The following is a 27822-nucleotide window of genomic DNA, read 5'->3' as shown; positions in this document are numbered from 1 at the left end:
GAACGCCTCCCTCTCAGACATCAGGACATGCAAAGAGGCTCAGCCATGAGTTAAAAAAGTATAAAGTGCAATACCAGCCAGCTTTTATTGAGCGCCTGCTGTGTGCTGGGTCCTCCTCCCACCTCCCTGCACTTCCCACTGGCCAGGGAAGAGGGTGGCAGGTGAGACCCAGGCGTCAACCTGGGTGGGGAGCTGAGGTGGAGGTAGAAGGGGCAGAGGGTCCTCAGCAGCTGGGTCTCTGGGGGCGGGGCAGGGCTCCTGAGTCTGCCCAGCTTGAAACTGAAGGCTGGGGAGCCCACCTTATTCCCTCCACCCCAGGCACTGAATCAGGCCAGGCAAAGTAGGAGGCCCTGCGAGCCCTGCCCTTGTGTTCCGGGACCTTCGGGGAAGGGGACTCATCTCTGAGTGGTTTCTCCCAATGTAAGACGGGTCCAGAGGGCAGAGTGGCCACGCTCAAGGGGGCAGCCAGGTCTCTGCTGGGTCTGTGGTTCCTGGTGGCGGCTCCTGTTCTGCTCCCTGGAGAGCCTGCTCCTCTGGGGTCACCACCTAGGCCTGGTGGGACAAGAGAGGTAAGAGGAGAGAAGTAGGAAGAACTAGAGTTGGACAGCAAGAGGCAGAGACAGAGACTGACACAGAGATAGTCAGCAACAGAGAGAGAGAGTGCGCACAAGCTAGAGTCACAGAATCAGAAACAGAGAGACATCAACCGATACAGAGAGACAGAGACAGGCAGAGAGAATGGGAGCTAGAGGTGGAGAGAGAAATGCAGACACAGCCAAAGCTACAGAGACAGAGAGAGGGAGAGAGAAGACAAGGAAACTGAGAAGGGGAAACTGAGACTCAGACACAGTCAGCCGTTGAAGGGGAGAGAAGACCCAGGCCCATGGAGCCAGGGGCCTCTTCCGGGCTCTGCCCTCACCTAGAGCTCGTCCCGGGGGTGGGGATGGAGGCTGTGCCCACTGCTGCCAGCCAGGTCCAAGCGGGGTCCGCGCAGGGTCTTGTAAGAGCCAGTCCAGCTGATGAGGCGGCCACTGTCGTCATCCCAGGGCGAGGATGTCTCTGTGTCACTGAGCCACTCAGCGTCCCCCGCATAATGGGTGGGTGCAGCGAGCAGAGGCCGGGCTGAGAAGGCTCGCAGGTCCCGTGGCCAGAAGTGTGCCTTGTACTCCTCGCTGGGAGGTGGGAGGATGGCTCAGAGGCACTGAGACAGGCACCTTCACCTAGATCCATGCCAGCCCAGAGCCAGGCACCTCACCCCTGAAGCACCTGACCACCCTCCCCATCTGGTCCTCACAACAAACATGAGGCGGGATTTCTCTCATCCCCATTTTCCAGATGGGGAAGCTGAGGCTCAGAACAGGAAAGTCTCTTGACTGAAAACCACAGGGCATCACAGAATTCACACAGACTGGTCTGACTCCAAGGATAAGCGGGGCTATTCCTTGGTGCCCGAAGGAAAGGACTCACCCCTGCCAGCCTCAGTCTCCCTACCCGCCCAGTGACGGGACTTACTACTTGCTGAGGTGCCCTCACATGACCCTGGCCTGCCCCCATCTGAGGCTCACTTGGGATGCTGGTCAAACATGATGGGCAGGAACTCATCCACAGGGAGCATTCGGTGCAGAGGCTGTGAGGCTAGCAGCTTGCGGGCGCCAGCCAGGCTCAGGACGTATGCCAGTGTCCAGTAGGAGTACCCGGCCACCACCAGGTGCGGCAGCCCCTCCACGGCCGCCTCCTCCTCAGGGTTCACCTGCTTCCGGCCGAGGTAGCTGCAGGTGACACCAGGGGTTCCAGGAGTCACTGTAGGTGTCACAGGACCCTTCCTCCTACCCCATCTACAGGGCCAGTTCAGGGGCAGGGAGGTCTAGCCAGGGCTCCAAGCAGGAGCAGGCAGACCCCCAGAGGCCCAGCCCTCTCCCTTGCCCCGGGGTCACAGGCTGCCTACATCAGGTCCCAAGGAAGTTTCTCTGCCTCCACCTCCTCCATCAGCCGCTCCAGCCGCCCCTTGAAGTTGCTCTCAAAGCGCACGTCATCCTCAAACACCACGACCTGGGCCAGGCCCCGGGCAACCACCTGTGGTACATGGGGGTTGGGGGGTGACTCTTTAGACTTGGGCTGTCCCCTTCCACCTGGTTGACCCTGACAGACTCTCCTGGCCTCAGCTATAGGCCAAGTGGCTGTGTCACTCAGCTGCTCCAAAGCTTGCTGGGGCTCCCACCGCCTGGGGATTGAAATCCCAACACCTTGCTCGAACATGGCATTCAAGGCCCTGCAGGCCCCCAGTCTAGCTCTCCATGCAGATCACGATGGCAGTCAGGATCCCTCTGCCGTCACTGGGCCCTACAACATCCCAGGGGCCACAGGGCCCCTCCATACTGCGGGAAGGAGATGGAGACACAGGGAGGTGAGACCACTTGCTCGACGACACACAGCTAGGAAGCGGCAGAACCGGGATCTGAACATGCACCTGCTGGACCCCAGGGCCCGGTTCCCCACTTCTGCCTCCTGAGCTTCCTAAAGGAAGCTGGGCTGGGTGGGGGCCGGGGAAGACCCTGGCCCCCAACATCCCTAACAAAGGTACTTTTTGTAACTTTTAGAAATGTGAAAAGAAGATGAAATCCACTCAGTGAATGGTAAGATGCAGATATCCTTCCATCTGTTCAGAGACAGCAGAAAAACAGAAATACAAGCTCACCACATATATTTTGGCTACAGTAGAAAATAGAAACAAAGAGTGGGTCTGTGCACTGCATCCTGGAGGGGGCGCCCCTTGGAGGACCAGTCCCAAGTCCTCTCCTGCCATGTCCATGCAGCACTCACGCCCCCAGCCCTGGGCCATTGGAGTCAAGCCCGAGGCCTTTCTCCTTCTCACATCCCAACGCACCCAACTCCTTCCACCCCAGGGCCTTTGCCCCCACCATTTTCCTCTGTTGAGAAGGCTCCTGTCCCTGCCCCTCAAGGAGGAGGCCCACCCTGAACCCATACCAGGCCAGGAGTCCACACTTTCGAACAGCCTGTACATCCCCCCTCCACCACAAGCTGAGATCTTTGTTGACTTCTGGGTGCTGCTCTGATCCTTGAGCCCCAGGAGGGCCAGGGCTGCATTCTCCTTGCTCACCTCTGTATTCTTAGACCTGATCTCCTAGCACACAGTAGGTGCTCAGTGGAGACTGCAGGAGGAATAAGGTAGAGGGCTGGGCACATGGGAAGTTTAAAGCTGCTGTCCGGGTCTTCATTAGCATGTTCAGTCACCCACTGGTCACAGAGCCTGAAGACGGGGCCCCTGCTCTCCCTGAGGGCACCGGCCGAGAGGGTAGGGTCCTCACCTCCTCCCAGATGGAGTAGTGGCTGAGGAAGCAGCCCACCTCACCCTTGGTCAGCGTGCGGCCTGAGTAGGGGTCCTGGTAGCCAGGGAGCAGATCCACGCCGAGGCTCTGCATAACACTGCTGTTGAGCGTCCTGAGTGAAACGGGGTAGTGGGGTCAGGGGTGCCCACCAGGGACCCGTCCAGGAGCACACGGCCTTTGCAAGTTGCAGACAGTCACACTGAAGTCTGGTTTGAAGGAGGCTTCATCCTTGTTACTGCGTCGTGTGGCCTGAAGCCATCTCCTGGGAAACTGTAGCCGCCTTGGGCGCGGGGGATCCTAAGGTGGGGGCAGCAGCCTGAGGGGGATACACCCCAGGATGAATGTGGGGCACACGGCAGATAATTCTTAGGCAGAGGCACAAGCAAAGGACGGACGTCCAGCACTCAAGAGGGCTGGTGCATATGCAGCAAAGAGCAGTGAGGCATGCGGGGCCGTGGGACCCCTGGTTCCCTGGGGAACATGACTGGCCTGCTCCTCCCACCACCCATCAGGGATCTAAGTTCAGGAAGGAAAAGAATAACCCTAATAATAAAAATGAAGATATTATTAACCCTTGGAATACTTACTATGTGTCAGGCCCTGGCTAAGTCTTCACTGAACCCTTACAAACCCCTAAGAAGAAGGCACGGTTACTTGTCATTTGCACAGTGGGGCTGAGAGATGGGGTGACTTGCTGGAGGTGACACAGCTGGTAAGTGGCAGAGCTGGAGCCCAAGCCCAGGAGCTCCAGACCCTGGGCCTTCACCACTGCGCTCTCCTCCCTTGGGTGGGCTGTCCTTTTCCCTCTGCCCTGGAACTCCCTGAGACAGATCTGCTCAGGCCCTGTTTGAATACCTCCTGGAACAGGAAACTCCTTCAACTCATCCTCTGCTTTTCCCACCCCTAGGGAGGTCTGATGGACCACCTGTCCCCTCAGCTGCCCAGGGCCCTGTCCCCACCCAGAAAGCCTCACCGGCCATCCACGGCGTCCACCACCCGCCCAGAGATCTCCATCTCCCAGAGCGAACTCAGCATGCGCTCCCGGCGTTCGGGCCGGCGGGCCAGGCTGATGACAAAGACCTGGAGGAGGTAGGGGGGTAGGTGCAGGGGGAGGGGAGAGCCCACCCACCTCCTGGCCCCAATCCTGCAGGCTGGGGGCACATACCTCATCAAACCGCATCTTGCTGGGCTTCTTTGGAGGCCTGGAGACATGCGCTGATGCCCACATGGGGGGCCCATCCACTGCAGAGGAAAGCACGCCCATCATGAGTCCCTACTGGCTCTTGTCAGCAGTGATCCCGGAGTCCTCGCCTCCCCCGCCTCACTCCTGCCCCCTTGGCAGAATGCTCAGCAGGAGATCACAGAATCCACTTGTCTCCATTACAGAGATGGGCAGGCTGAGGCCCAATGGGGAAAGGGACTTGCCCCAGAGCCAGGGAATGAATTGGGGGGGAGGCTAAGACCCCAGCCCACCGCCCAGCCAGGTCTGGGCTGAGGAGAAGGCGCAGGTGGGGAGGCGGGGAGTGGCAGAGGCAGGTGGGCGCACTGGCTTCCAGCCCTCACCCAGCGCTTCCAAGATCAGGTGGACGAAGTTGACTCTCTCATCCTCCAGACCCTGGTGAGATTTCACAGGCACGTTCATGTATCCATAACGGTGCTCGTTGCACACGTGGGCTGAGACCCCTGAGAAGAGAGGCCAAGGGAGTGCTGGAGTGAAGGGTAGGGCATTCAGGACCCAGCTGAGAGGTCCTATGACCCCGCATGTGGGTCCTCTCTGGGACCTGGCATCCCCACCTCTGGGGCTGGAGGGAGAAAGGGCTTGGCTCAAACAATATCTATGGGACCTTTCTGTGGAGGTGGTTTATTCATTCAACAGACATGTCTAGAGCACCAGCTGAACGCTGGGGTGGTGAGCAAGACAGACAGTCCCTGCCCTTCGGGGATCCAGGTGAGAAAGGAGCAGGCAAACTCTCACCTAGCTACCGCCACCTGATGCCACCAGGCGTTGCTCCACCCCTTAAATCTCTCCCACCTCTGCCCATCCCCCCTGGCCCAGATCTGGGCACCATCACGTCTTGCCCAGATCCCTACGCTTAACCCCACACCCTCTCCTGTCCCCGCCATGCTGTCCTCCACCTGGCAACCAAAGTGGCCTTTTTTATTTCTTCAGTGTTTGACATCTTTATTATAATCATTTATTTAGCCTTTATCTTCTATAGGCTGTGAATCCTCAAGGGCAGACACACGGTATCTATTGGAGAGTTAATCCCACACCCCACATTGGGCACAGAGCCTGGCCCAGTGCAGGTGTCAGAAGTGTGAATGATGGAAACAAAACTGCCACTCACTAAATCCCTTCAAACCACTGACCAGTTAACAGTAGCTGATACTCAAAGTAGAAATAGGAAGGCAAAAATAAGGAAATACCTTTCCTTCTTCTCATTTTTCTCTCCATGTATTTGTTTCCCTTAACTCACTTTTTGCACTTGATAAGATTTGTTTTTCTTCCTGCATGTCTGCACTACAGATGTCACCAAAACTTTGCACACAAAAAAGATGATGACAACACTTGCTTGCTTGGCCACACTGCTTGCTCGGGGGGCAACACTTCTTGACTAAATTGTCACTTCTAATTCACTCTGACCACCAGCAAAGTTCTCCACCCACCAGTCTTCACGTCCTTACCACCCATCAATCCATGCTGTGAATTACATCCTGTTGCCTTCTCAAGATCCTTACTCTGATATCAGTGTCTCTGTCTTGCTCTCAACTTCAACTCTTCCTCAGAACTGGGTTTATCCCATCCAAACCCAAACACTTTCTAGTAACTTTCATCTTAAAAATAACTATCCACAGCAGAATGATTTTTTTCAGTGTTCAAATCCAGTCACATGATCTGCTGATGGCTGCCTGACACTCACAGGCTAAAGACCAGACTCTTGCCAGTCAGGACCACACAAGCTGGCCCTGACTACCTTTCCTGCCTCAATCTGCACCATAGCCTCCTCACTTACTGTGCACCTGCCACCTGCCTTCTTGTGTTCCCTGCCACCACAGGGCCTTTGCACCTGCTGGTCCCATTGTTTGAAATGCTCTTTCCTGCTCTGCCTACTCGTGCTTTAGATCTCAGCCCCAAAGTTTATAACCTTCAGGAAGCCTTCCTCGACTAGATCAACTCTAGTCTAAGCTCCCAGGACAACTTATAATCATTGTGATTGGACACTGATTTGTGTGACCCTTTGACTGGAAGAGGAGCCAGGAGGACAAGGACTGCCTGATTTTACTCACCACTGCCTCCCCAGTGTCTGGCACCTGGTAGGTGTTCTATAAATATTTGCCTAATGAAGGAATACATGAAGGTGCCATGATGGGGACAGCCAGAAGGACATCTAAACTACTGGGGCAGTGAGCTCAAAAAATGCTATGGCCTGAAGGACAAACAGGAGTTAGTTAACAAGATGCATTGTGGAGTGGGGAAGGGCATGCAAAGCAGGGGGAACAGCATGTGCAAAGGCCTAGAGGCCTCGAAGGAATGCTCAAGGAGAGCTGTCCTCACCAGCAGCCTGACAGGCGTAGGCGAAGACAATGATGTCGTCGAAGGGCCAGGTATAGTTGGGGTGAGGGGGATAGAAGGCGAGCTGGGCTGTCCCCTCAGCCCTCAGGGAGACCAGGAAAGTGGAGTGGACCATGGGGACACGGAAGCAGCCCCGGTGCTGGCGGTTCTTGGTGGGGAAGTACTCAGCTGTGCGGCGGTAGTAGCCCTGGGGAAGGGGTGGCTTTGGCTGTGAGAGGGTGCCCCTTTGTCCCCAGCACACTGCTCCCCAGCCGTGGCCTAGAGACCCCGAGGCCTCTAGGCTGTCTCCCCTCCCCGGGTTTCCTCTCAGACCTCAAGCCTCCTGAGGACCCCATCCCCGCCCTTACCTGGGGAGTGATCCCACACCAGAAATTGGAATAGTAGGTCTGAGAGTCCAGCATAGGGGCCACCAAAGGCAGCCCCTGCTCGATCAGAAGCCGCAGGGTCTGGTTGTTGGTCAGAATGTTGTCTGTATCTGCAAACTTTGGGAGGGGACTGTCACAGGTTCCAGCCTTGTGTGGGCTGCAATCCCCCAAGGATTCACTGAATGGGATCTCTCCAGATTTCCAGAGATGTAGAATGTCTCCCAGGATCCAATGGGGTTCTCTTAGAGAGGTCTAACCTACAAACCAGTAGAACCATTTCTAGACCAAGGATCTAGTCTAGGGCACTGGTTCAGGGATTAGATCCACAGATTATACCTGAGTTGCTGATCTAAGAACTTTATCTTAAGTTTTAGGCAGTAAATCCAAAGACCTAGTCTGAGCTCTAGTCCAGTGAAGCAGGCTCAGTTTATACTCTGGGCTCTAGTCCAGGGATCAAGCCTCAGGACATATCCTGGGATCTGCCGCAGGGATCCAGGCTTAGTACTTAGTCTGAGCTCAAGCATAGGGATGTCCGATCTGGGTTCTGACCCAGGTTGCTAGCTGAAGGATCCAGCCTACATGTGGTTAAGTTCTGCCAAGACTTCTGTCAAGGACAGATGCCACTGTCTGTGGGAAGCCCAAACAAAGGTCAGGCTTTCTTACCAAGATATAGTCAGCCCCCCAGTCCCTGGCAAAGGTCAGGGCTTCCTGTTTCAGCTCCATCAGAAACTGGTGCCTCTCTTTGGTCCAGTGCTTAGGGCCTTCTTCGTCTGGGTAGAGCCTGAGCGGGTAAAGGGATGAGATGTTCTCATAGGGTAGGTGCGTGTGGTCCCACTCTCTGCAGGGCAGTGGACAGAGCCCTGGCCTGGAGGCTGTGTGTGGCTCGAGGCTGTCCCTCTTCCTCTCTGGGCTACAGCTGGTGCCCATCTTCCCCAGAACATTTCTCCTCAGATCACTACCTAGGCTCCCCCTCGGGCCTCCAGACCACAGCTGCATAGTCATCGCCGACAGCAGTCAGCCACTCCTGAAGCATCTCTGTGGTGTTGTCCACATTGTGGTCCGTGGCACACCTGGGGACACAGGAGGAAGAAGGGTAAGGGGGCACAGCCACAGAAGGACCAAAGCCCCAGGCAGCCTTGACCCCTGGAGCACCAACATCTGTGAGGCTGGCCTCTCCTGGAAGCAGAGGAGGCAGGTGTGCTACAGAGGAAGACAGGCAGCCAGGTCCCAATCACAGGTCTCTGACCCGCTGTGTGACCTCAGACAAGTTCTCACCCTCTCTGGGCTTCACTTTCTCCCTCTGTAACTATAAGCTGTCCTGGCATGCTCAGGAGCTCAGATGACTGAACTCAAATGTATTTTTAAAGATGAAAAGTACTTCAACTTTGAAGAACACACCTGCCACATTCCCTGGTTACCTTCCTTCCTTGCTGGGTGACCACAGGTCAGCCCCCTCCCCTCTGAATCAGGACTGGACCAAAGAGCTGGTGCTTCCCTCCACCTGAAAGTTGTAATAAGGACCAAACCACACTCCGAATGTCCCTGACAATTGCTGATGGGCCTGAGCTCCAGTGCCACCTTCTGAAGGGGCTCTCATGACAGAGGGTGGTGCGAGCAGTTTAGCCAAGGGTCCAGGTTTTAGGTGATACTGCCCCTTTAAGCCAGTTCCCCAGAACTGAAGACTAACTACGTGTCAAGTCTCATAGGGGTGGGAACTAACTAACTCCCAAACTGGTAATTGTGGGCGGCCTCCCCAGGCCACAGCTCCACCCCCAGCCCAACTTTTGGGTGTTGTGGAGGGTAGTTTGGTCATTTCTCTCAGTTTATCCTCGACCTCAGCTTGGGACTCCTCCCTGTTCTGGCTTCCATAGACTGTGGCCTCCGATTCCAGTGCCCTGTGGGGACACCTAGGGGGAGAGACTGCAAGGAGGGAGCTTTGCCTGTAGCTAGGAGGGGCTCTCCTCTCCTGAGAGAGGCTGGAACCAGTCCAGCGGAAGGAGTGGGTCTGACTCCCCTGCAGAGCAGCGTGGAGCCCAGGGCTGACAGTACCCCCACGGGCTCCCCAGGAACCCCTGGTCCTGCTGATCTCTGCCACATCAGGCCCCAGGAGATGCCAGCTGTTCCTGTCAGCTCCACTCTAAGTCAAGCCAACCACAGGTCCCATGGGTTGAGTTTCAGCTCTGAGGGCAAGAACAAGAAGGGCCAGGCCCAATTTACACCCAGAGAAGGAGCAGGGGCCGGAATGAGGGATAGGTCCCTGTGTCAACCTAAGGCCTGAGTCTGCTGGGCCAGGGGAGTAGGGGTCCTGTCGCGGGACTCGGGTTGTGGAGGGCCTGTCTGCGCTGGGAGGGGCCTGTCTGGGTGGTGTCTGGGCAGGAGCAGATGGGGACATCTGGAGCCCTCACTGCTAGTTGGGTTGGGGGATAGATGCCCAGTGGGTGCCAATGCCCGGGTCTCTCACCAGAGGGCCAGCCTGGTCCGGGGGTAGTCCAGCCGCTCCAGCGCGCCCAGGTAGTGGGGCAGTGAGTGCTCAGCATTGCGGGCCAGGATCACAAGGACCACAGCGGGCAGCGGCGGCTCCGCGACGCCCACGACCTCGAGCCGCGGCCCCAGCAGGAGCAGCAGCTGGAGTAGCGGGGCGGTGAGGGCAGCGCGCATGGCGGGCGCTCGGGCAGCGGCGGCGGCCCCCTGGGCTCCCCGCGGGGCCGAGGGGAGTGGGCGGTGCAGCCCGGCCAGGGCGGGGCCTGGGGCCGGGGCGGGGCCGAGGCGGGCCCGGAGCAGGGTGGGGGGAGCTTACCCCCAAAGAAACCCCAACCCCTCATTCCTATTCGTGGATTCTCAAGTATCCTCTCCTCGGCCAAGGGCACCGGCGGGCCAGGGCCCGGAGACCCGCCCCAGACGGGATCCAGGAGCAGCCACCTCCCGACTCGAGGGTCGGGTGTGATGGCATCCAAGCCACCCCGGCGTCTGAGAACACTCAACTACGAATCCCCGGGCGTACAGTCCCCGGAACCCGGCTTTACGGAGCACGCGATGGCCCTGAACCCGGATTCCCTGGCCATCCATCGGACCCTTGAACCTGAGCCGCAGACCCCGCGGGGTGGGACCCACTCGGCCGCGGCCTTTGCTGGGTTCCCTCGGCTCCCGCTCCCTCCTGTGCCTCCGGGCGCCCTCTGGCGGGCCCAGTCGGAACCTCACAGACCAGCGAGCCGACGCGTGGGCGGAGAGCAAGAGCCGCTTGGGGGGCGGGGGAGGGGATCCCCTGACCTGCGCGCGCCATCCCGCCGCGATCCGAGCCTGGCGTCTCCCGGGCGTCATCGTTCTCGCCTCCGTCGCCAGCACCGGCACTGCTCCGGCCCTTTAGGAGAGCAAAGCCCACTCTTAGACTGAATGTAGAACTAGGGGTCACCATACACCCCCTCCCGATGACCCAGCCCCCCTCCAAAGCAGGATGACTCCTGTGTCTGAGGCAGAGTCGGGGTCCTGAGGCCCCTGCTGAGATGGAAAAGAGTCTCCAGCCTCTTTTTGGAGAGGGCAGGGAAGGGGAGGGGTCTGAAGGCCACCAGTGGTGGGTTCTAGCTCCTGTCTGCCACCGACTTCAGGCCAACTACTTTCCCTGAGCCTCAGGGCCTCCTCAGTAAAATCCGGCTAATAACACCACTTACCTAGTAGGGTTTGCAAGGATTCCCTGAGTGCCTGAATGCACTTGAATTCTACGCGTGGAGCCTGGCACACAGAAAGTTTCTGCGGCTGGAAAACAGGATTGGAGTAGAAGCCAGGCTCTTCTTCCTTCAGCCCCTCACCCATGGGAACCTACTTTCCTTTGGCACCTTTGGGTCTCCCTTCAGCCTCTTCCCAGGGTCAGGGAGAGGGGCTAAGAATGTGCACACTATCTCCACTGCAAGGTGAGGGGTGGGGCCCAGCAAGGAACAGACTTCCCTAGTGATGGGGCAGCATGTGGGGGCATTGCACCCTGGAGTGCGGGTCTCCAGCCCACCCCCAAAGCCTCCACCAGCCTCAGTCAAAGCTTCCAGGTAGGGCTGCTTTGCAGCCAGTGGCCCTGCGATGGAAAGCTTGGGGTCCCCTGGAAGCATCCTGGGGAAATGCAAGAGTCCCTTCCCTTGCATGGTAGCCTTTGCTGGAAGGCACTCCTAGCCTGAGAACCGGGATTCCCTTTCGAAAGCAAAGCAATGTTCCCCACCCCACCCATCCCAGAGCCATCCCAGAGCCTCTTCCCATCCTGTCTGTCATGGGGGCTTCTAGATTCTTCCCTTGCCTCAAGTCTTCCTCTTCCTCCCAACGCACTGACCCCTCCCATCTTCACCTCCTTCCCTCCCCAGTCCACCCAGTGATCCAGCCTGTCACTGACAACCTTCTCCAAGGTTCTCCCATCACTCCTGCCTAGAAAAGCCCTATAACTGTCTTGCTTTGGGGCAGGTTATGGCTACTGCAAACTCATTATCTCCACTCTCAACTGGACTTTCACCGAGCCCAACAATCCAGTTTCCCTGTGCTCCTGCCCCCTCTCCTCAGTGGCATTTCACACACCCAGTCTTCTGAAGCCTTCGCTCCACTCCCCTCCCCAAGCCAAGATCTCCCTGCCACTCACTTTTTGGAGAAAAGAGAAGCCATCACCTGGGAACTCTTATTTCCAGCCCCCAAATCTTCTATCCTCTGCCCCCAAGCCCACCTGTACCCTCACCACCTGTTACCATGAAAGAGGCACCTTCTGCCTCACAACAGAACCATTCTTGGGCTCCAAAAGCCATCTTCTTGCCCTTCCTGGTTCACCAACCTCCCTCTCTTCTGGATACTTCTTCAACATTCCACAGGACTTAAATCTCCTCCAACTTAAAATACGAATACAGCCAGCTGCCTGTTGGCCCCCAGCTGCAGCGCCATCTTTCTCCCTCTCCAAGCCTCTGGAAAGGGGGACCTGATCTGTGCTTTGCTTTCGGTCTTACTTCCTCACCTTCAGTCACTGCTTGATGCACACCAAGGCTGCTCCAGCCAAACTTCTCCTGCCAAGACTGGCATCCTCCTGGCCACTCCCCCAGTGGACATTCCTCCTCATCCAAGAGGGCTCTCTTCAGCAGCTGACCTTGTGGACCACTCCCCCTTTCTGCAAAACTGACATGTGTCTCAGCTTCCCACCTGGACCCACATTCCATGTCTAAAATGAAACCCCAGTCTTCCCCCAAAACCTGCTCCCCCTCCGGTGGCCTCCCGCAAACTCAAGACCTGAGTGTCCCCGGTGACAAGTGCCTCTCAGCTTACTCCATCTCCTCATCCTGGCCAGACCACCTCAACTTCTCCTGCACATGGCCACCTCTTCCCTTCTTCCCTGCCACTTTCCTGGCTCAGGGCATCAGTACCACCCACCTGGGACACTGCACCTCCCAGCACCCATGCCCCTACAAGGCTTTCTCCCTGGAAACCATTTTGCACTCAGTGGCCCTTTCTAAACTCATGATGTTACATCCTTTGGGGGCTGCCATTGCCCTCAGCATAGAGCTCAAACCCCTCAGGGGACAACGAGGCCCTTCATGGCCTACCTGATGCTTTTCCAACCCCTCTGAGCTCCCCTCCCCCATATCCTGTCCCAGCCAAATTAAACTATGTACAGTTTCCAGAACACTCCATGCTTTAGGACCCCTTTTTTTTTTTTTTTTTTTTTTTTAAGTTCCTCTGCTTGAGCTGGTCTTTCTCTTTCAGGCCCCCTCGAAAGCCTTCTCCGATGTCATGTCTAGGAGACATACTCCTACAAGACATCCAATATAATCTCATTTGTTCAGCAAATATTTCTTGAGCACATGCTATGTGCAGGTAGAATTCTCGGAACTGGGGATACAGAGGTGCACGAGACAGTCTCTGCTCCTCAGGTACTCACATTCTGGTGAGGGAAGACAGACAGGAAACAAGCAAACTGATACATTAATAGACCATTTCAAAGAACAGTAAATACTATGAACAAAATAAAACAAGCTAATGAGAACAGAGAGTAGCTGGGGGTGGGAGTCGACATTGAGTAGAGGGGTCAGTGAAGACATTTCAGAGCATGAGAGGAGCCAGCCAAGAGCAGATCTGGGGGCAGAGTGTTCCAGACGGAGGGGACAGGTGGGGCCATGGTCCTGCAGTGGAAACAAGCAAGGAGGCCAGGGTATTTGGAGTAAAGTGAGCAAGCAGAGTGTGGTAAGAGGTGAGGACCACTTAGGGCTATGGCAGGATTTTGGAATTTTTTTTAAAGTGCAATAGAAAGACATTGGAAGGGGTAAACAGAAGCATGATATGATTTGTCTTAAAGATTGCTCTGGCTGCAGCTCAAAGGGTGGACCATGGGGGCAACGACGGAAACCTGGGAGAGTTTCATAGCGGGAGATGATGGTGGGCAGGGTTGAGATGTATCATGGAGGCAGAGCCCACAGCCTTGTAGGGTTAGAGGTGAGAGACAGAGCGAGGAATCAGGATGACTCAAAAGGTACGCAGGTGGGCTGGATGATGGATTAGGTACTGAATGGGGAAGACCTGAAAAGGAGCAGTAGAAGGTGAAATTGGCTTCTGCACTGGATCTTATTTTGAGCTGCCTTTTACATTTCCAGGTGGAAAGATCACAGACCAGACCTGCTTGGCTGTGAGTTCTGAGGCAGGGACCCCTCCGCCTCCTTCAGCATTTAATCCCCAGCCCTAGAACAAGGTCAGCCGGACATAGGGTGGGCTCTCAGTAGAAATGTGATGAGGTCACTGACTACGGTGAGCTGATCAAGCACCTGAACTCCTACTTACACTCTTTTTTGCCCCAAAATATGATAAGACATACTCTGCAAAGGTACTCTTGGGCCAAACTCAGAGAAATTCTAAAGCAGTAGTTCTCAAAGCATGGTCCCTGGACCAGCCAGCATCAGACTTGAAATTGTTAATAATGCAAATTTCCTCCCCATACCTACTGAATCAGAAACTCTGGGAGTGGAGGTCAGACCAAGTCTTTCAGGCGATTTTGATGCCAGCTAAAGTTTGAAGCTGCTATTCTATGGGGCCTAAGTCCTCATTCCTGGGGTAATGTAGAATATATAGAAAAAAATGATGATTTGGGTCCATCTGGGTGAATAGGAACCAGAACACCCTGGACCAATACCTACAACATCGGTTTCTCCCCCTACAACATCTTCACTCTCATCCCTCAGCCATTGTAGTTCTGGCCATAGCCAGGTGGTGGCGCCAGAGCCTCAGGCTCCACTCTGGCTTCCAGAAACAGAGACCCTGGAAGAATTGTCCCCTTCCCCAGCACCTTCTTCCTGCTGGGAGCTTCAGCTCCATGGCCTGCCTACTGGTAAAGGTTTTGTAGAGTGACCTTCATCAGAGAGAGGGGCACTGAGATTGGCACACCTAAGGTGAGGGCCAACCCCCTCTTCCTGGAGGTTAGGAAGGTGGGCTAAAGGAGCCCCCTAAGTCAGAGAGAAGTCAGGGATGTCTGGCCTGTGGAACCCAGGCAGGTGGCTCTGGCCACACCACCATTAACTCTCTGCCTTCCCCGCCCAGCCTAATGCGAGGTCTCAGGTGCCGCTTCTCTGCCAATGGGTGGGGGAAGCCTAGAGATACCCCAGAACCCAGACAGCACCCCAGGGTTGGGGGTCTTCACAGCTGACAGCCAAGCAGGATGGGAGCAGGGGGCCCATGGCAGAGGGGAGGCATGGATGGAGCTCTTACCAGTCGCTAGCTTCACGTCTCCCGGGTTGGGGGCTCTCTGGGCCCCTGTCCTGCTTTGTGGGTCTTGGCCAGAGGAAGAGCCCACACCTCGCTCCTGGTCCTGGTGGAGCTCGCAGATGGGGGTCAGGAGCCCCAGCAGGCTAACTCCCACTCAGGCTCCAAGCCTGGGCCTGGTTCCAAGAGGACCCAAGGCTGAGCACAGTCTTGCCCCCATCTGCTCCCCTGCCATCTTCCCTATTTGAGGGGAGACTGAGACCCCCAAATCCCACTTGGAGTCACAATTCCACTTAGATCTACCATATCTAGGCCTCTGCTCCAGGAATCTGCCCATGCCCCACCCATCTCCAAGGGTCCCACCCAATGCCCACCCCACCCCAAAGGACCACCCTCTCCCTCTCGGCCATGCCCTCTTCTCCCAGGAGCCCAGATGTGGAGCTGTCCTCCTCTGAGGCTCTGCCTCTGTCCTTAGGAGGCTGGGGCCCGGCCAGCTGTTTTCCCCAGGCAGCCAGCTGTTTTGCCCATCAGGAAGCAGCCCTGGCTGCTCTGCTAAAATCTCTTGCTGCGTTGCTGCGGCTGGGCTGCAGCGTGGCAGCCCTGCTGGGCCAGGGCCTGGGAGCTGTTAACTCCTCTGGGCCCAGACAGCCCCTTCCCCTCCCAGCCTCATCCCGTCTGCCTTCCTCCGACCTGCAGGGGTAGCCTGTCACAGGACTTCTAGAGACCCCAAGAAGAACAAGTATTGCTGTCCCCACCCTCCATGCAACAACTGCTAACCCACAGCCCCTCCCCTCAACAGAGCCTTGTCCTCAGGTGACCCCAGGTGAGAGGAAGGTTCAAAGGGATAAATGTTACCACATTCAGAATAATAATAGTAATAGCTATCATTAACTGTCTGCTGCATGCCAGGCATCGTGCTAAGCACTTTAAATGGATTCTCTAATTTCCACCATAGTCCTGTGAAGTAGGGAATACCTTCATTTTATAAATGAGAATAGTGAGGCAGGTTAAAGCTAAGTCACTTGCCAAAGCCCACCCAGAATTGGGGTTTGAAACCCAGATTGGGCTGCCTGCCTCTCTCTGGCCAGCCCTGGTAACTCCAAAATCCCTGTGGGTGCTGCTGTTTAAGTTTCCCCAACCTTCTCACCCCAGGTTTGCTTTCTCTGGTCTGGGCCTCAGTAGCGCCACCTGTGAAATGGGAAGCTGGCGGATGGAATTAACACCACCACCCACTCCGTTCTGTAGGCTGAGTCTGGAGTGGTGCCAGGCTCTGTGCTCAGCACCTTCCAAGTATTTATTAGCAGATCATTCCTCTCAGTGGCGGCGGTCAGCCTGGGCTAGGATCCCAGCGTTGCTGCTTCCCGGCAGCCTGGCTTTGGGCAAGTGACTTTACCTCTTAAAATCTCAGTATCCAAAGCTGGAAAATGGATATAAGAACAATATCTACCGTGTCCTTGATTTTGTTGTGAAAAGGATGAGATAATTCGGGCAAAGTGGTGAGCCCGGTATCCAACACAGAGGAAGTGGGTGGGAACTGTTACTCCTTACTATTATGACTATTAACCACAATCTGGAAGGACCTGAGTGGCCCACCCACCCCTGTGTGCCCCCGTGCCCAGCATGGAGCTGGGACATAGAAGGGCACTGTCATTTCTTGTAAGTGAATGAACTGTGGTCGGGGACACCAGGCTGTGAGAGGGGGCACACCCGGCCCAGATCACACAGTTATGGGGGGAGAGCAGTGGGAATCCCGACGCACCCTGCTCTTGACTCTTCCTGAGGTCGGAACCTGGTCTGTCAGGAAGGGGAGGCGAGATGAGGGAACAGGGACAATCCCAGGGCTGAGCAGCCCAGAAGGTGACTGGGCCATGGCTGGGTGGGATCTCAGGGTCTGGGAACGACCCCTTAGGATGCAGTGACCCGTACTCTCCCCCTTTGTCCCCTCCCCCCTGCCCACCATGGGTCAGCTCCCTGGTCCCAGCCTAGACATCTGGAACTGGGGCAGACAAAGGGCTGAGAGGAGGGACAATAACCTTCTGTCCATTTTCAGAAGTCGGGACGGGCCTGGCCAGGGCTGGGGGCCGGAGCCCCGGCAAGGCGGTGCCAGGCCCCCCGCGGGCAGCGGACAATGTTGGCAGTGATGGAGAGGAGCCATTTCAAAGCGTTTTGTTCCTGCTGACCCCCTCCCCCCAACATCTCGCCCCAGCTCGGGGTGAGGCCCCAGCCCCACCCCCAGCCACCCAGGCCCCTGCTCCAGGCGGCTTGGGGACCGGCCACATTCTTGACCTCAGGGGAAAAGTTTAGACTCTTTGCGCCCTGGGCAACAATAACAGTGTCACAGAACTGATTTAGGAGCAGCACTTACCATCACAAAGCAGCAGACAAAGAGCCAGGGCTGAGAACGCCGGGCCTCTGCGCCTACTCCTTCAACCGCTGCTCACTTCTCTCCTGGCCCCTGCCTGGCAGGACTGGGTGCCAGGGCCCAACCCTGGGCACATGGCCCAAGAACTTGAGGTGGGAAGGAGCGAAGGAGAAGAGATGGGGGGCCCAACCAGGATGAGGGGACCTGAGAGCTTTTCTGCTGTGTGACCCCGAGAAAGTCCTGGGCCTCAGTTTCTCTACCTGTAATAAGGAGGCTAAAGTATAAGGCTGAAAGCAGGAGGCTCTGATCCCGCAGGCAGAAGGGTTTCAGTGATGACGCCGATGATGGTGATGGTGAGGATTTACTTCATTTTCAGCACTTCACAGGTTTCACAGGTACCAGGTACTGTGATCACGGACCCCTTTCTGACTTAACCTCCCCATTTTTCTTCTTCTTTTTTTCTTTTTAAATGATGGAGAGCACTCAGGCAGCATCCTCTCCCTCTCACTCTCCCAGAAGAAGAGAAGGACGATTATCAAAGGCAAATGGTAGTTGCAGAAGCAAAACCAAGAGCAAGTTTCACACTCAGAAGGGAACCCCTCATTTCCTCCTTATGGTTTCCAGTAACTTGGAACAAACTATAGAAATGATTCCTGAAAGTAGAGTTTTTCTTCCCCTTTTATCATTTAATCCTCATCAATCTCACAAAGCGGGTATATCATTCATCTTAGTTTACAGTTCATAACTGAGGCTCAGAGAGGCTGAGTCACTTGTCCAGGGTCACACAGCTTGGAGGTGTGGAGTCAAGACCAGAGGGAAGTCTGGTTCTCTTCTAATCATACTGCAGGGGGAAGGAGAGAGGGACAATGAGGCAGCTGGACCCTGGTGAATCCTGGGTGGGAGGGCCCCTCCTCCCAGCCAGAAGGCTATGAATAAATAAATGTCTGATTATCCCCAGAGGGAAATTCCACCCTTGGAGCAGGTGCCTTTAAAAACTAGATTGATTCTTGTCTGTGAGCAGAGGTTGGCCTGGGCAGACACCCAGATGCAGGGGATTGGACACAATGACCACTAGAGGAGGCCTCCTAGGAATTAGGAGAACATTTAAGGGCTCAGGGCTCTGGAACTGTGAGTTCAAATCCTAGCTCTGATTTTCCTGGCAGTACGTCCATGGACAAGTCACTTCAATTCTCTGTGCCTCAGTTTTCCAATCTGTAAAACCGAACCCACCATGTAGGAGTGTGGTGACCATTCAGCGGAGTACATGGAAGGCCTTAGAGTAGCACCTGACTTAGTAAGGGCTGCACGTTTCTATTTGGCAAGGTCCTCCCAGCTTGAGCCCACAGCCAGGACACTTCAAGGTGGGCACTGCGGGGACACTGGCATGCAGTCAGCTGTTGGCCTTGCTTTCCAAGGTGTGGTTGGGCTTTGATTACAGTATGAGGGACTATGGCTAGACACTGAGATCTAAGGGGGTCCTATTCTCTGGGATCTGTAAGACAAAGGCCAACCATGGCTTCTCAGGGACCATCAGAAGAGACTGTGGCCAAGAGTTGCTTGGCCCTAGGCATGGTGCCTAGAGAGAGGATAGAAAGGGACAGAGGCACTGGGTGGTGCTGTCCAGAGCCTGCCCCTCCTCCCATCCCTTAAATCCAGAGGGACCAAACTGTATGTGGAGAGGGAAGAAGAGGTGGCCGAGCCTGGCGTCCACAGCACAAACAGCACTGCCCTCGGCATTGTAAGGTGGACTGGTGGGTTTGAGTTCCAGCTCAACCAACTTGCTGGGTCACCCAGGATGAGTTGCTACCTCTCTCTGAGCTTGTGCCAGAAATCTTTAGAATCCAAAATGTTCAAAGGTGACCACGACAGGAGCCTCTGTGATTCCGCAGGTCTAATCAGAAAGCTGGCTTGAAATCCAGAAGTCCTGCTCCCCAGACTCCAGCACCTCCTGTCCCCCTCCATCCCCGGACTTCACCTCCAGCTCCTCTACTCATCCCTTTGGCTCCTCTCACCAACCTACCAGTGCCACATACGCCGCAGGGAGTGAGACAGTCCAACAGAAAATGTCACAGATTTCTGGGGATGCATAGGGTGCGTGGGGTTCCCAGGAGCCCAAACAAGGACAGCTTCCCTGATCCCTCACTGCCTGGCTGTGGGGCTAGAGGAGCACTCACCTGGGCAGAGCATTGTGGGGTCTCCTCGGCCTGGGAAGTGGATGGCACTGCTGGGGCCGTCTCTGGTATTAGGTGACTTCCCCACCCAGTTCCTGCTGCTGAGGAGGGCTGGTCAGGCAGGCCCTCAGGTGCCAGACGGCCCTTCCCGGGCACAGATTTTCCTGGCATCTGCTGGGCAGGAAGGGCACTGGCTGGGGGTTGGGCAGTGGGGCAGGGGAAGATTCGGATGAAGGTGTCTCCTAGAGGGCTTGTCCCCAGTCCCTAAACCCACTCCCTTTCTGGACACTGTGGCCAAGGGTCCAGGAAGCCATGGGCCCTCAGGAACCAGGAAAGGGTTGATCAGGGGAGGCTGAGATGAGTCCAGGCCCCTGCCCCATCCTGTCCCCCACTCCCCCCCGCAGGCCAGCACAGCCCAGGCTGAGGTGTTTGCTTTTCCTGTCTCCACACTGACTCCATTCAGAGCGGTCTTTCTCCACCCCCGGCCAGCAGCCAGCGAGCCAGGGCACCAGGGAGAGAGATCACCGCCCCCACCCTCCCGCCTTTGCAACCCTTTTCTGCCATCTTCACTTCAGGAACATCAGCCTCAAGGGCTTCCTAGTTTTGGGGGGGCTGAGGCAGAGGGGGCCCACCCCAGAGGAAAAGAGGGAAAGTGAATGGAGAAGCGGGACATGCAGTGAGGTCAGGAAAGAAGAGAAGAGGACAGGGTTGTAGGGGGCCTGGCAGGAGGGCAGGGCTCCTAATGGAGGAGGCCAGGGCAGAGGAGGGGGGCACAGAACTTGAGCCACAGGGCGGCGGGCTGGCAGGGGAGGCAGGGAATGCCTTTACGGGCTGACCCGGGGCCTCATACCTGGCTCTGTGCAGTCCAGGTGGCCAGGGCCTGAGGCAGACCCTGAGGCTAGGAGCTCCTGACTCCACCGGAAGAGCAGCCTCCTCCTCATCCCTGGGCCAGGGGCCCAGGCGGGCCTGTGACCTGGTCTGGGGACAGGGGAAGGAGGAGGGTGAAAAGTTTCCCCAAGTCAGAAGGCCATGGGGGAGGCATCTCAGGGGGTCCTGCTCTTTGCTCTCTCTGACTGTCACGTTGGTACATAAAGGGGGTAGAAAGGTCAGATGTGGCTTTTCAGGCCCGTGGGAAAAACTCTGCCCATTTCCCTAATCCATATTTATTGGTGTGAGACACTGGGGTGGGAGGAAGCCCCCCACCCCTACCCGTCTCCCGGCCAGGCCAGGTTAGCTCTAAGAACAGGCTCCATGTCACCCAAATCCTACTCTTTGTCTCCAGATTGGCTCCAGAGTCCTCCCCCTTCCCTCCTCCCCTTTGCTCCCCCCACCCCCCTTTGGGGTTGCCAAGCAACCATGGAAGGGTAGCCGAGATATTTTCTTTATTACAAGCAAAAGCAAGACGGCATCATGGCCCCAAGAGGGGAGCAGGGTTGGGGTTGGAGAGGGAGTCCTGTGCTCTGGAGGACCTCAGTCTGCTCATGGGCACGGGCAGTGGGGAGCCAGTGCCTTAGAGTCCAAGAGAAGGGCGAAGATGGAAGAGAGTGGTGGTGGTGGTGATGGGGTGAGAGGGCGGGGGCACCAACGTTGATCCAGTCAACATAACGCGAAAATCAGCAGCAGTGCTCAGAGCCCCGGGCTGGAATCCCTTACCTGTCACCCACCAGCTGTGCGTTCTGGGCCAACTCACTTCCTTTCTCTGGGCCTAAGTCTCCTCCTGGATAAAATGGGAATAATAACTGTATTATCTCATTTAATGCTCACATTAACCCCATGAGCCATTTATCTTTCCCATTTTACTGGTTAGGAACCTAAGGCTCGCCAGAGATGTGAAGTGATGCATCTTGCAGGTGAGTGGCAGATTCTTGAGCGCTAACTATTCTCTCAGTAACAGCTTTATTGAGATGTAATTCACATACCATACAATTCGCCCATTTTAAATGTATAATTTAATGGTTTTTCAGTGTAGTCAGACTTGTGCAACCATCGCCACAATCAACTTTCGAACATTTACATCATCCCAAAAAGAAACCCCACACCCATTAGTTTTCACTCCCTACTCCCCTCAACTTCTCCTCTCTCCAGCCCTAGGCAATCACTAATCTGCTTTCTGTCTCTATAGATTTGCCAATTGTGAATATTTCAATATTCAGTATTTCAACATTTCAACTGGAACCAGACAATATGTCTGAGTCCCAACTCTTAACTTCCAATGGCTCCGACATTACCAGGTGCTGGACAAACACTTAGAGGTGTCAGATGGTGGTGTGGGTAAGAACATGGCCTTTGCTGATAGCCAGACTTGGATCTAGAACCTGGGCTCTGTAACTGGGGGAGTTACTTCCTCTCTCTGGGCCTCGGGTTCCTGGTTGTACAATACGGACAGTAATGGCATCCTCACAAAGCCTGTAGTGACCCATGAGAAGGGCTTAGAACTTATTATATGGTCATTTTTAAGTGGATTACAATGATCCGTGCATCTGTCCATCTATTTGTCCCTTTACCCAGGCATTTAATAAAAATTAGCACCTTCTAAGGGTCAGGCATTATTCTAGATGCTGGGAATACAGCAACAAACAGGACACGATCCTTGTCCTCACAGGGCTTACGTGCTAGTGCAGAGACAAATTCAATGGTGGGAAAATAACAGGCTTTCCGAGAGGGATCCGTGTACTGAGGACAACAGCACAGCATGATGGGATGAAGCATCCCAGGTGCGGGGAGGTGGTTACCTTAGTTTGGAAGGCTTCCCCGCCCTGCTCTCACTCATCTCATGGAGAGGAAGATCTTTTGTAAACTGAAACCTACTATGTAGGGTGGAGGGGTTCTGATGATCCCCTCTGAGTGAGGACAGTGACCTGGCTTTGTCATCTTCTGAGATCGGGGATGTGTCAGGTTGCTAATTCATTTCCAAGGCAGGCCACTCAGCCAGTCACCACGTAAGAGCACTGACTACTCTTACAGAACTCTGCATGAATGGGGGACTGGCAGCCTGGGGGAGGAGGCAAGGACCTGGCCTAAGGGGGCACGCTGAGTCTTAGCAGGGCTCTTTCCTCTGTCCCAGGCCACAGTGAATCCTAGATTGATGGGAACAGGACTCTAGGGACTGGAAATATCTAGAACAGAGATGCAGCTTGACCAACCTGACCTGTGGCCACAGTTGTTCCCTGGGTACCTGCCTGCCAGCTTGGTTCTTGAGCCTACCTCTGGAGCACAGAATCCAGGCTGCAGCAGGAAGGAAGCCCCCCTTTAGTGAGACTCACAGCAACACCTCCAGCTCCACACTGAGAACCCTAGCTGAGTGGCTACACTATGTACCCACAGTCAATTCTTTATTCATTTTAGCCTTCATTCAATCGTCCTGTCTGTTTTTTATCCATCTGTCCATCCACCCATTCATTTAATTATTACTCCTATAAAGCATTCATGGATTGATTCATTTGTTCAACAGACGTGTACTGAGCATATCCTTTGTGCTGGGTGCAGCGTTTGGTCTAGTCCTTGATCCAATGCCAGTCCTGGTAGGAAGGGCATGCCTAACTGGCAGTGTGGGTAACTTTGCCACCTTCCTGAGAGCTGGTCTGACTCAATAAGGGAGAAGGGAGAAAACAGGGGCTAGGAGGAGTTGAGCGCATGCCTGAGCCTGAAGATGTATCTGTTTGTGTGTGTGTGTGTTTGTGTGTGTGTGTTGAAAGATAATGATAAAACCTGACTGCAAGCAAATGCAAGGTGTGTTTGGCCCTTCCCAACACCACAACCACCTAACCATCTCTAGGGAGGCAGGGATAATGGCCCCATTTCACAGAGGCAACAACTAAGGTTCAGTCTGTTGGAATCACTTGCCTGGAAGCCCAAGGTAATGTTGCTCTGCCAGCCGCTTTCTTCCCTGTTGGAATGAATCGCTTAGTCTTTTATAATCCCAGAGAATGTTGTTAATATTTCAGTTAAAGTGTTTTCCTGTGGCTCTGCTCCTTTCACTGGGGCTGGCTCTTTTCACTGTGTGTCTGTCTGTCCACTTGTCCACTGGATGGATACTTCTGGACAGGCAACATCAGACTCTGTTCATCTTTCTCTTCTCCTACCCCCAGCCTCCAGCATCCACATACAACACCACAGGTGCTCCCTCAGTGTTACTCACTGCCAAGTGCCTTGTCTGACTGAGGTCACTCGAATGGTCAAGAAAAGAGTTTGGGACTCTGCCATTACCTAAGCCCAGGCCACTGGCAGCTCTCGCCTGCAAACAGGCAGTAGCCTAATTGGTCTCCGTCCTCAACCAGCTCTCCCCTATTCTGCCCCCGCACTGGCCCCCACCCCCATTCTCTACACTCTAGCGCCAGCAAACCTTTAAAAATGTAAATCTGAACTTGTCAGGTCTTTCAGGATCCCCACTGCGTTTAGGATAAAATCACAAATTCTCCCAGTGTCCTACAGGGCCTGGCAGGGTCAAGCTCAGCTCCAACTCCACCTCCCCTTCGTGCTCCAGCCACGCCAGATCTCTTTCTTTCTACGAACTCACCAAGTTCTTTTTCGCTTGTTAGCTTTGGCGGTGCTGTTCCCTCCACCTGGAACAGTGCCCGCCTCAGCGCCCCGCCCGCCTTCACCTCACCCTCTGCTCCTCGCTCCTTGGGTGGGCGGCTCTCCCTCCCTGGTGGTCTGCCTCTGCTGTGCATCCCCTTTGGGCACATCTGCCCATGGCCATCTCCAACTAGCACACAGTAGACATACTATAAATACCTGTTCAGTGACTAGCGGGAGGACCCTTCTAGGCTCCTCAGTTTCCCTGAGGGTGCCCAGGACTGAAGGCTTTAAGTAGCTCCTCCTGACCCGCTGGTGCGGAGACTACTCTTGCCCTCTCCATCGAGGTTGTGTTTCTGCCAGGCTGGGGTGGGACTGGGACTGGATTATAATTTATAAACAGACACAGGGTGCCCCCTGAGTTTCACCGTTTTGGATGTGCATTTATGCCAGTCCCCTCCATATCTGCTAAGTAAAGGCTGGGAATCTATAGTGTGCAGTGGGTTCTAGCTCTGGCTCCCCCACCTGCCAGCTGGGGACTAGGGACTTAACTGCCACCAATCTCAGTTTTTCTTCACCTGTAAAATGGGGCTGACAATAGTGCTTACTTCCCAGGGTTGTTGTGAGGAGTCAAGAGGTTCCTACCTTTAAGGCGCTTAGTGCTTGGTATATAAGGCACTTGTCATGGTTACTATTATTATTATTAGATGGCGCATTACCAGGAGATGGGACCTGATTAGTTAGGCTCTCTCTCTATAAAGCCTCAACTTCAAGTATTGCTCCCCAGAAGCCATACCTTTTCATAACTTTCATAAGAAACTCCAAGAAGTTTACATGGCTCATTTTTAAGTCTCTGATGGATATTCAATGCCTGGTTGTGCGGAGGGCACTATTCTAGGCTCTGGAGGCAGTAAGATCAGTAAGACCCACTTCCTGTCCAAGAGAGGAAAACAGACCAAAAGAATCACAGTTCAGGGGGGGCTTGTGTTGGTAACCCACAGACTGAGGAGAGAAGAGGATTTCAGGACAGGGGCAGGAATGCTTTGGGCGTCTGGGAAACCCTGAGGTAAATGGAGACCAGAATGTATGGGAAGAATGACCACCCAGTTCCTTTCACGGTGTGATTCATTGGGAGATAGGCTGAGTGAGCTCTGCGGGTGAAAACTGGGTATGCATCCCTCAGTGGACTGAGAAACTTCTCTGCACCAGACCTGGCTGGGGTCAGGTGGGGTGGGGACATATCAGACCTAGACAGAGCCTCTGCCTCCTGGACCAGTGGGCTGTCCAGTGGAAGGGACAATGACAAGACAAGAATTAATAGATTCCATGTTCCTCTCACACCCTCCTGCTGCCCCCACCCCCACAACCCTGCTAAAGCTGAGATATCCAGGAGCCTGCAGGAGGTATCCTGGGAATAAGCCCTTGTCCTTGGTCAGGGAGAGGGCAGACTCCAGATCCCCAGTGGGGGTGTGGTCTCTGGAGATGGCATCTTCAGCCTGGGGGTTGGGACTGCATCCCCTCCTCCCTTGTCCTGCAGCATAGCCTTTTAAGGGGGTGACCCTCTGACCTCTAGACTGTTCCCCCTCACCCTCTAGCTAGAAGCCCCTGGGGTAGGAGCTTAAGGCAGGGGGGCTCCAAAGAACTCAGGTTCAAAGACAGATGGGAGGCCAGGGTTGAGTCTTAAAAGACTCTGAAGTCCCCTGGGCACTCTTGGGGAGTTCTGCCAAGGCCAGGGGCCTGAGTTAGGTCCATGGGAGTGCAGGGCCGGGATGCGGGTGCCTGGCCCAGGAAGAGGGAGGGGGCGATGGGCAAAGGGTTCAGGCTAGAGAGCAGGCGGGGCATAGGGAGTCTAGGATGCAGGGTGGGGGTGGGAGGGCGAGGGGTCCGGCCTGTGCAGGGGGGGTGGCCCCCTGGGAGGGGCACACTATGTCTTTAAGAGCTGCCTGAGCGCAGGTTGCAGCTGCCTGGCCAGCCCGAGAGACAGCGGAGATTCATTACCCGCCGACACAATGACCATTGATGGCCCCGTGGCGTTATTCAAATCCAGTACCAATTGCAGCCGAGCCCCTTTCTCCGCGCCAGGCCCGTATTGTTGGAGCGGCCCACTAAAAGCCCGCCCCGGCCCCAAGCCGCCAGAGGCGCCCGCTCGGGCTCAGCCCTGCGCCTCGCCTCGCCAGCCCGCCGGCTCCCAGCCCGGCTCCCCGGGCGCTGCAGGTGACCCGGCGGCGCATTCCAGCGCTCCCCGCCGTCCCAGCCACCGCCGCCACCGCTACCGCCGGCGCCCCGGCCGCGACTCAGCCACAGAGAAGCAGAGAGCGCCCAAGCCGGTGCGTGCGCGGGGCTGGGCGGGGGCGGGGGACCCACGACTCCAGCAGCCCGGACCCTGGGTTCGGAAATGCGACCCCGCCTTGGGCCCCTGTTTTCCGGAAACCCGGCGAACCTGGGGAGCCCAGGCTGGGGGCGGGGAGAGGGGAGTCAGGGTTCCCCGGGCCTGGCAGAGATTTCCCCGACCTGGGCTGCGCAGACCAACGCGGGCTATTCTAGGGACCCCGGGCCGCGATCGAAGGAGACACACGCCAGGGGCGATGGGGATCCCCACGCAGGGTCGGGATCCGCGTGCTTGCTCGTCCACCTTACCGGGATGGGCCGCGACTGCCGAGCGTCTGCGAGGTACGCGCAGCTCCGGAGATCTGGTCCGCTGCTTTTAAGGAGCGAAGCGGAGCCCCGCAGGATATCGGGGCCCTGAACTCGGGGGCTTCGCCACTGATTGTCCAAACGCAATTCTTGTACGAGTCTGCGGCCAACCGAGAATTGTGGCTGGACATCTGTGGCTGAGCTCTGGGCGCAACAGGGGCGGGAGCCACAGGGACCGAGCTCACCGCGGGCAAGACCCCTTGGGGTGGCTGCTGGCTGGCCCCAGCGCGATGGTCGCGGCCCGGCCGTGCGCGCAAAGGAGGGACACCGGTCCCTGCTACCAGCGCCGCCATCCTCCTCGTCGTCGTCCTCTTCGTTCTCCTCCTCCTCTGCGGGTGACCAGTCCCGGCTGGCGGGGTCCTCCAGTCGATCGCGTCGTTTTTCCGTTTTTCAAATTTCGGCCGGGAACGAAGCTGGCATGCCGCGGCGGGGCTCAAATGTGGTCCGGGTAGCTCGCCCTCGGCCGGAGCCGCAGGAAGTCGGGGGCGAAAGAAGATGCCGGCGGACTACGCTTGCTAATTCGTTTTGAATTTGGTTCTAATCTATCTTTCCCCACCAATACCCCCAAAACAAAAAATGCCTAAACCGATCCCTAAACCCCAAATAGATCGACCCCTCCAGCCATCCCATCCTGACAGATGGACGGGCTGAGCTCCCCCAACCGCAGCCGGAGTCGGGAAGCGTCGGGAATGATGCGCTCCGGCCGGGCAATCACCTTGGCTTTGGAAACAGAATTTGGACAAACGAATCCTTTTCATTAAAGACAAATCTTCGGAGATAGTGGGGTTTATTTATTCGTTTATTTCCTCAAAAGTGGGTTCAGGAGTTGCTGGGGGGGGGCAGTTGGGGGTTGTTGGGGCTGAGCCTGGATCACCTATCCCTGACCCCTTTTGCACTCAAGCTTAAAATGGCCCAAAATGCTGTGGAGTGTGGCCCTGGCCAATTTCAGCTGTGATGCTGGGATCTCTTGTTGCCGTGGAGAACCTGGTTTCCCCAGGTGTCCTCCTGCCCTACTCCTCAGCATTAATTGTGGAGGAAAGGGTAACCCGTTTCTACCCCTCCTCTCCCCAGTGCAGGCAGGAAAGGATTCCTATCG

General features: G+C 55.8%; 1 protein-coding gene and 1 pseudogene across 1 annotated transcript; both read right to left on the bottom strand.

Moving 5' to 3' along the window:
- Positions 1-61: 61 nt before the first annotated feature.
- Positions 62-15574, bottom strand: CERCAM (cerebral endothelial cell adhesion molecule). The gene is made up of 14 exons (XM_010984274.3): positions 14991-15574; positions 9748-10644; positions 8246-8356; positions 7950-8067; positions 7269-7403; positions 6904-7108; positions 4911-5030; positions 4513-4589; positions 4321-4427; positions 3327-3459; positions 1946-2073; positions 1566-1769; positions 920-1172; positions 62-552 (listed from the first exon to the last, which is right to left on the bottom strand). The coding sequence occupies exons 2-13, from the start codon at positions 9942-9944 to the stop codon at positions 920-922; spliced, it is 1788 nt and encodes a 595-aa protein (XP_010982576.2). The 5' UTR covers positions 9945-10644; positions 14991-15574; the 3' UTR covers positions 62-552.
- Positions 15575-17824: 2250 nt separating this feature from the next.
- Positions 17825-18015, bottom strand: LOC116152798 (small nucleolar RNA U3; annotated as a pseudogene).
- Between the last annotated feature and the right edge of the window lie 9807 nt (positions 18016-27822).

The sequence above is a fragment of the Camelus dromedarius genome, chromosome 10 (assembly GCF_036321535.1).
Source record: "Camelus dromedarius isolate mCamDro1 chromosome 10, mCamDro1.pat, whole genome shotgun sequence".
Taxonomy (NCBI): Eukaryota; Metazoa; Chordata; class Mammalia; order Artiodactyla; family Camelidae; genus Camelus; species Camelus dromedarius.
The sequence above is the reverse complement of the archived record's forward strand: the minus strand, read 5'-3'. Positions and strand labels throughout refer to the sequence as shown.

Bases quoted from the DNA above. Each gene is read 5' to 3' on its own strand.
- CERCAM (XM_010984274.3), bottom strand. From the start codon at position 9,944: ATGCGCGCTGCCCTCACCGCCCCGCTACTCCAGCTGCTGCTCCTGCTG. The intron at 5,031-6,903 runs GTGAGGACAGCT...CTCTCTTCTCAG, and splicing joins CTACGCCTGTCAGGCTGCTG to GGGTCTCAGCCCACGTGTGC. The intron at 2,074-3,326 runs GTGAGGACCCTA...CATGTACCACAG, and splicing joins ACTACTCCATCTGGGAGGAG to GTGGTTGCCCGGGGCCTGGC.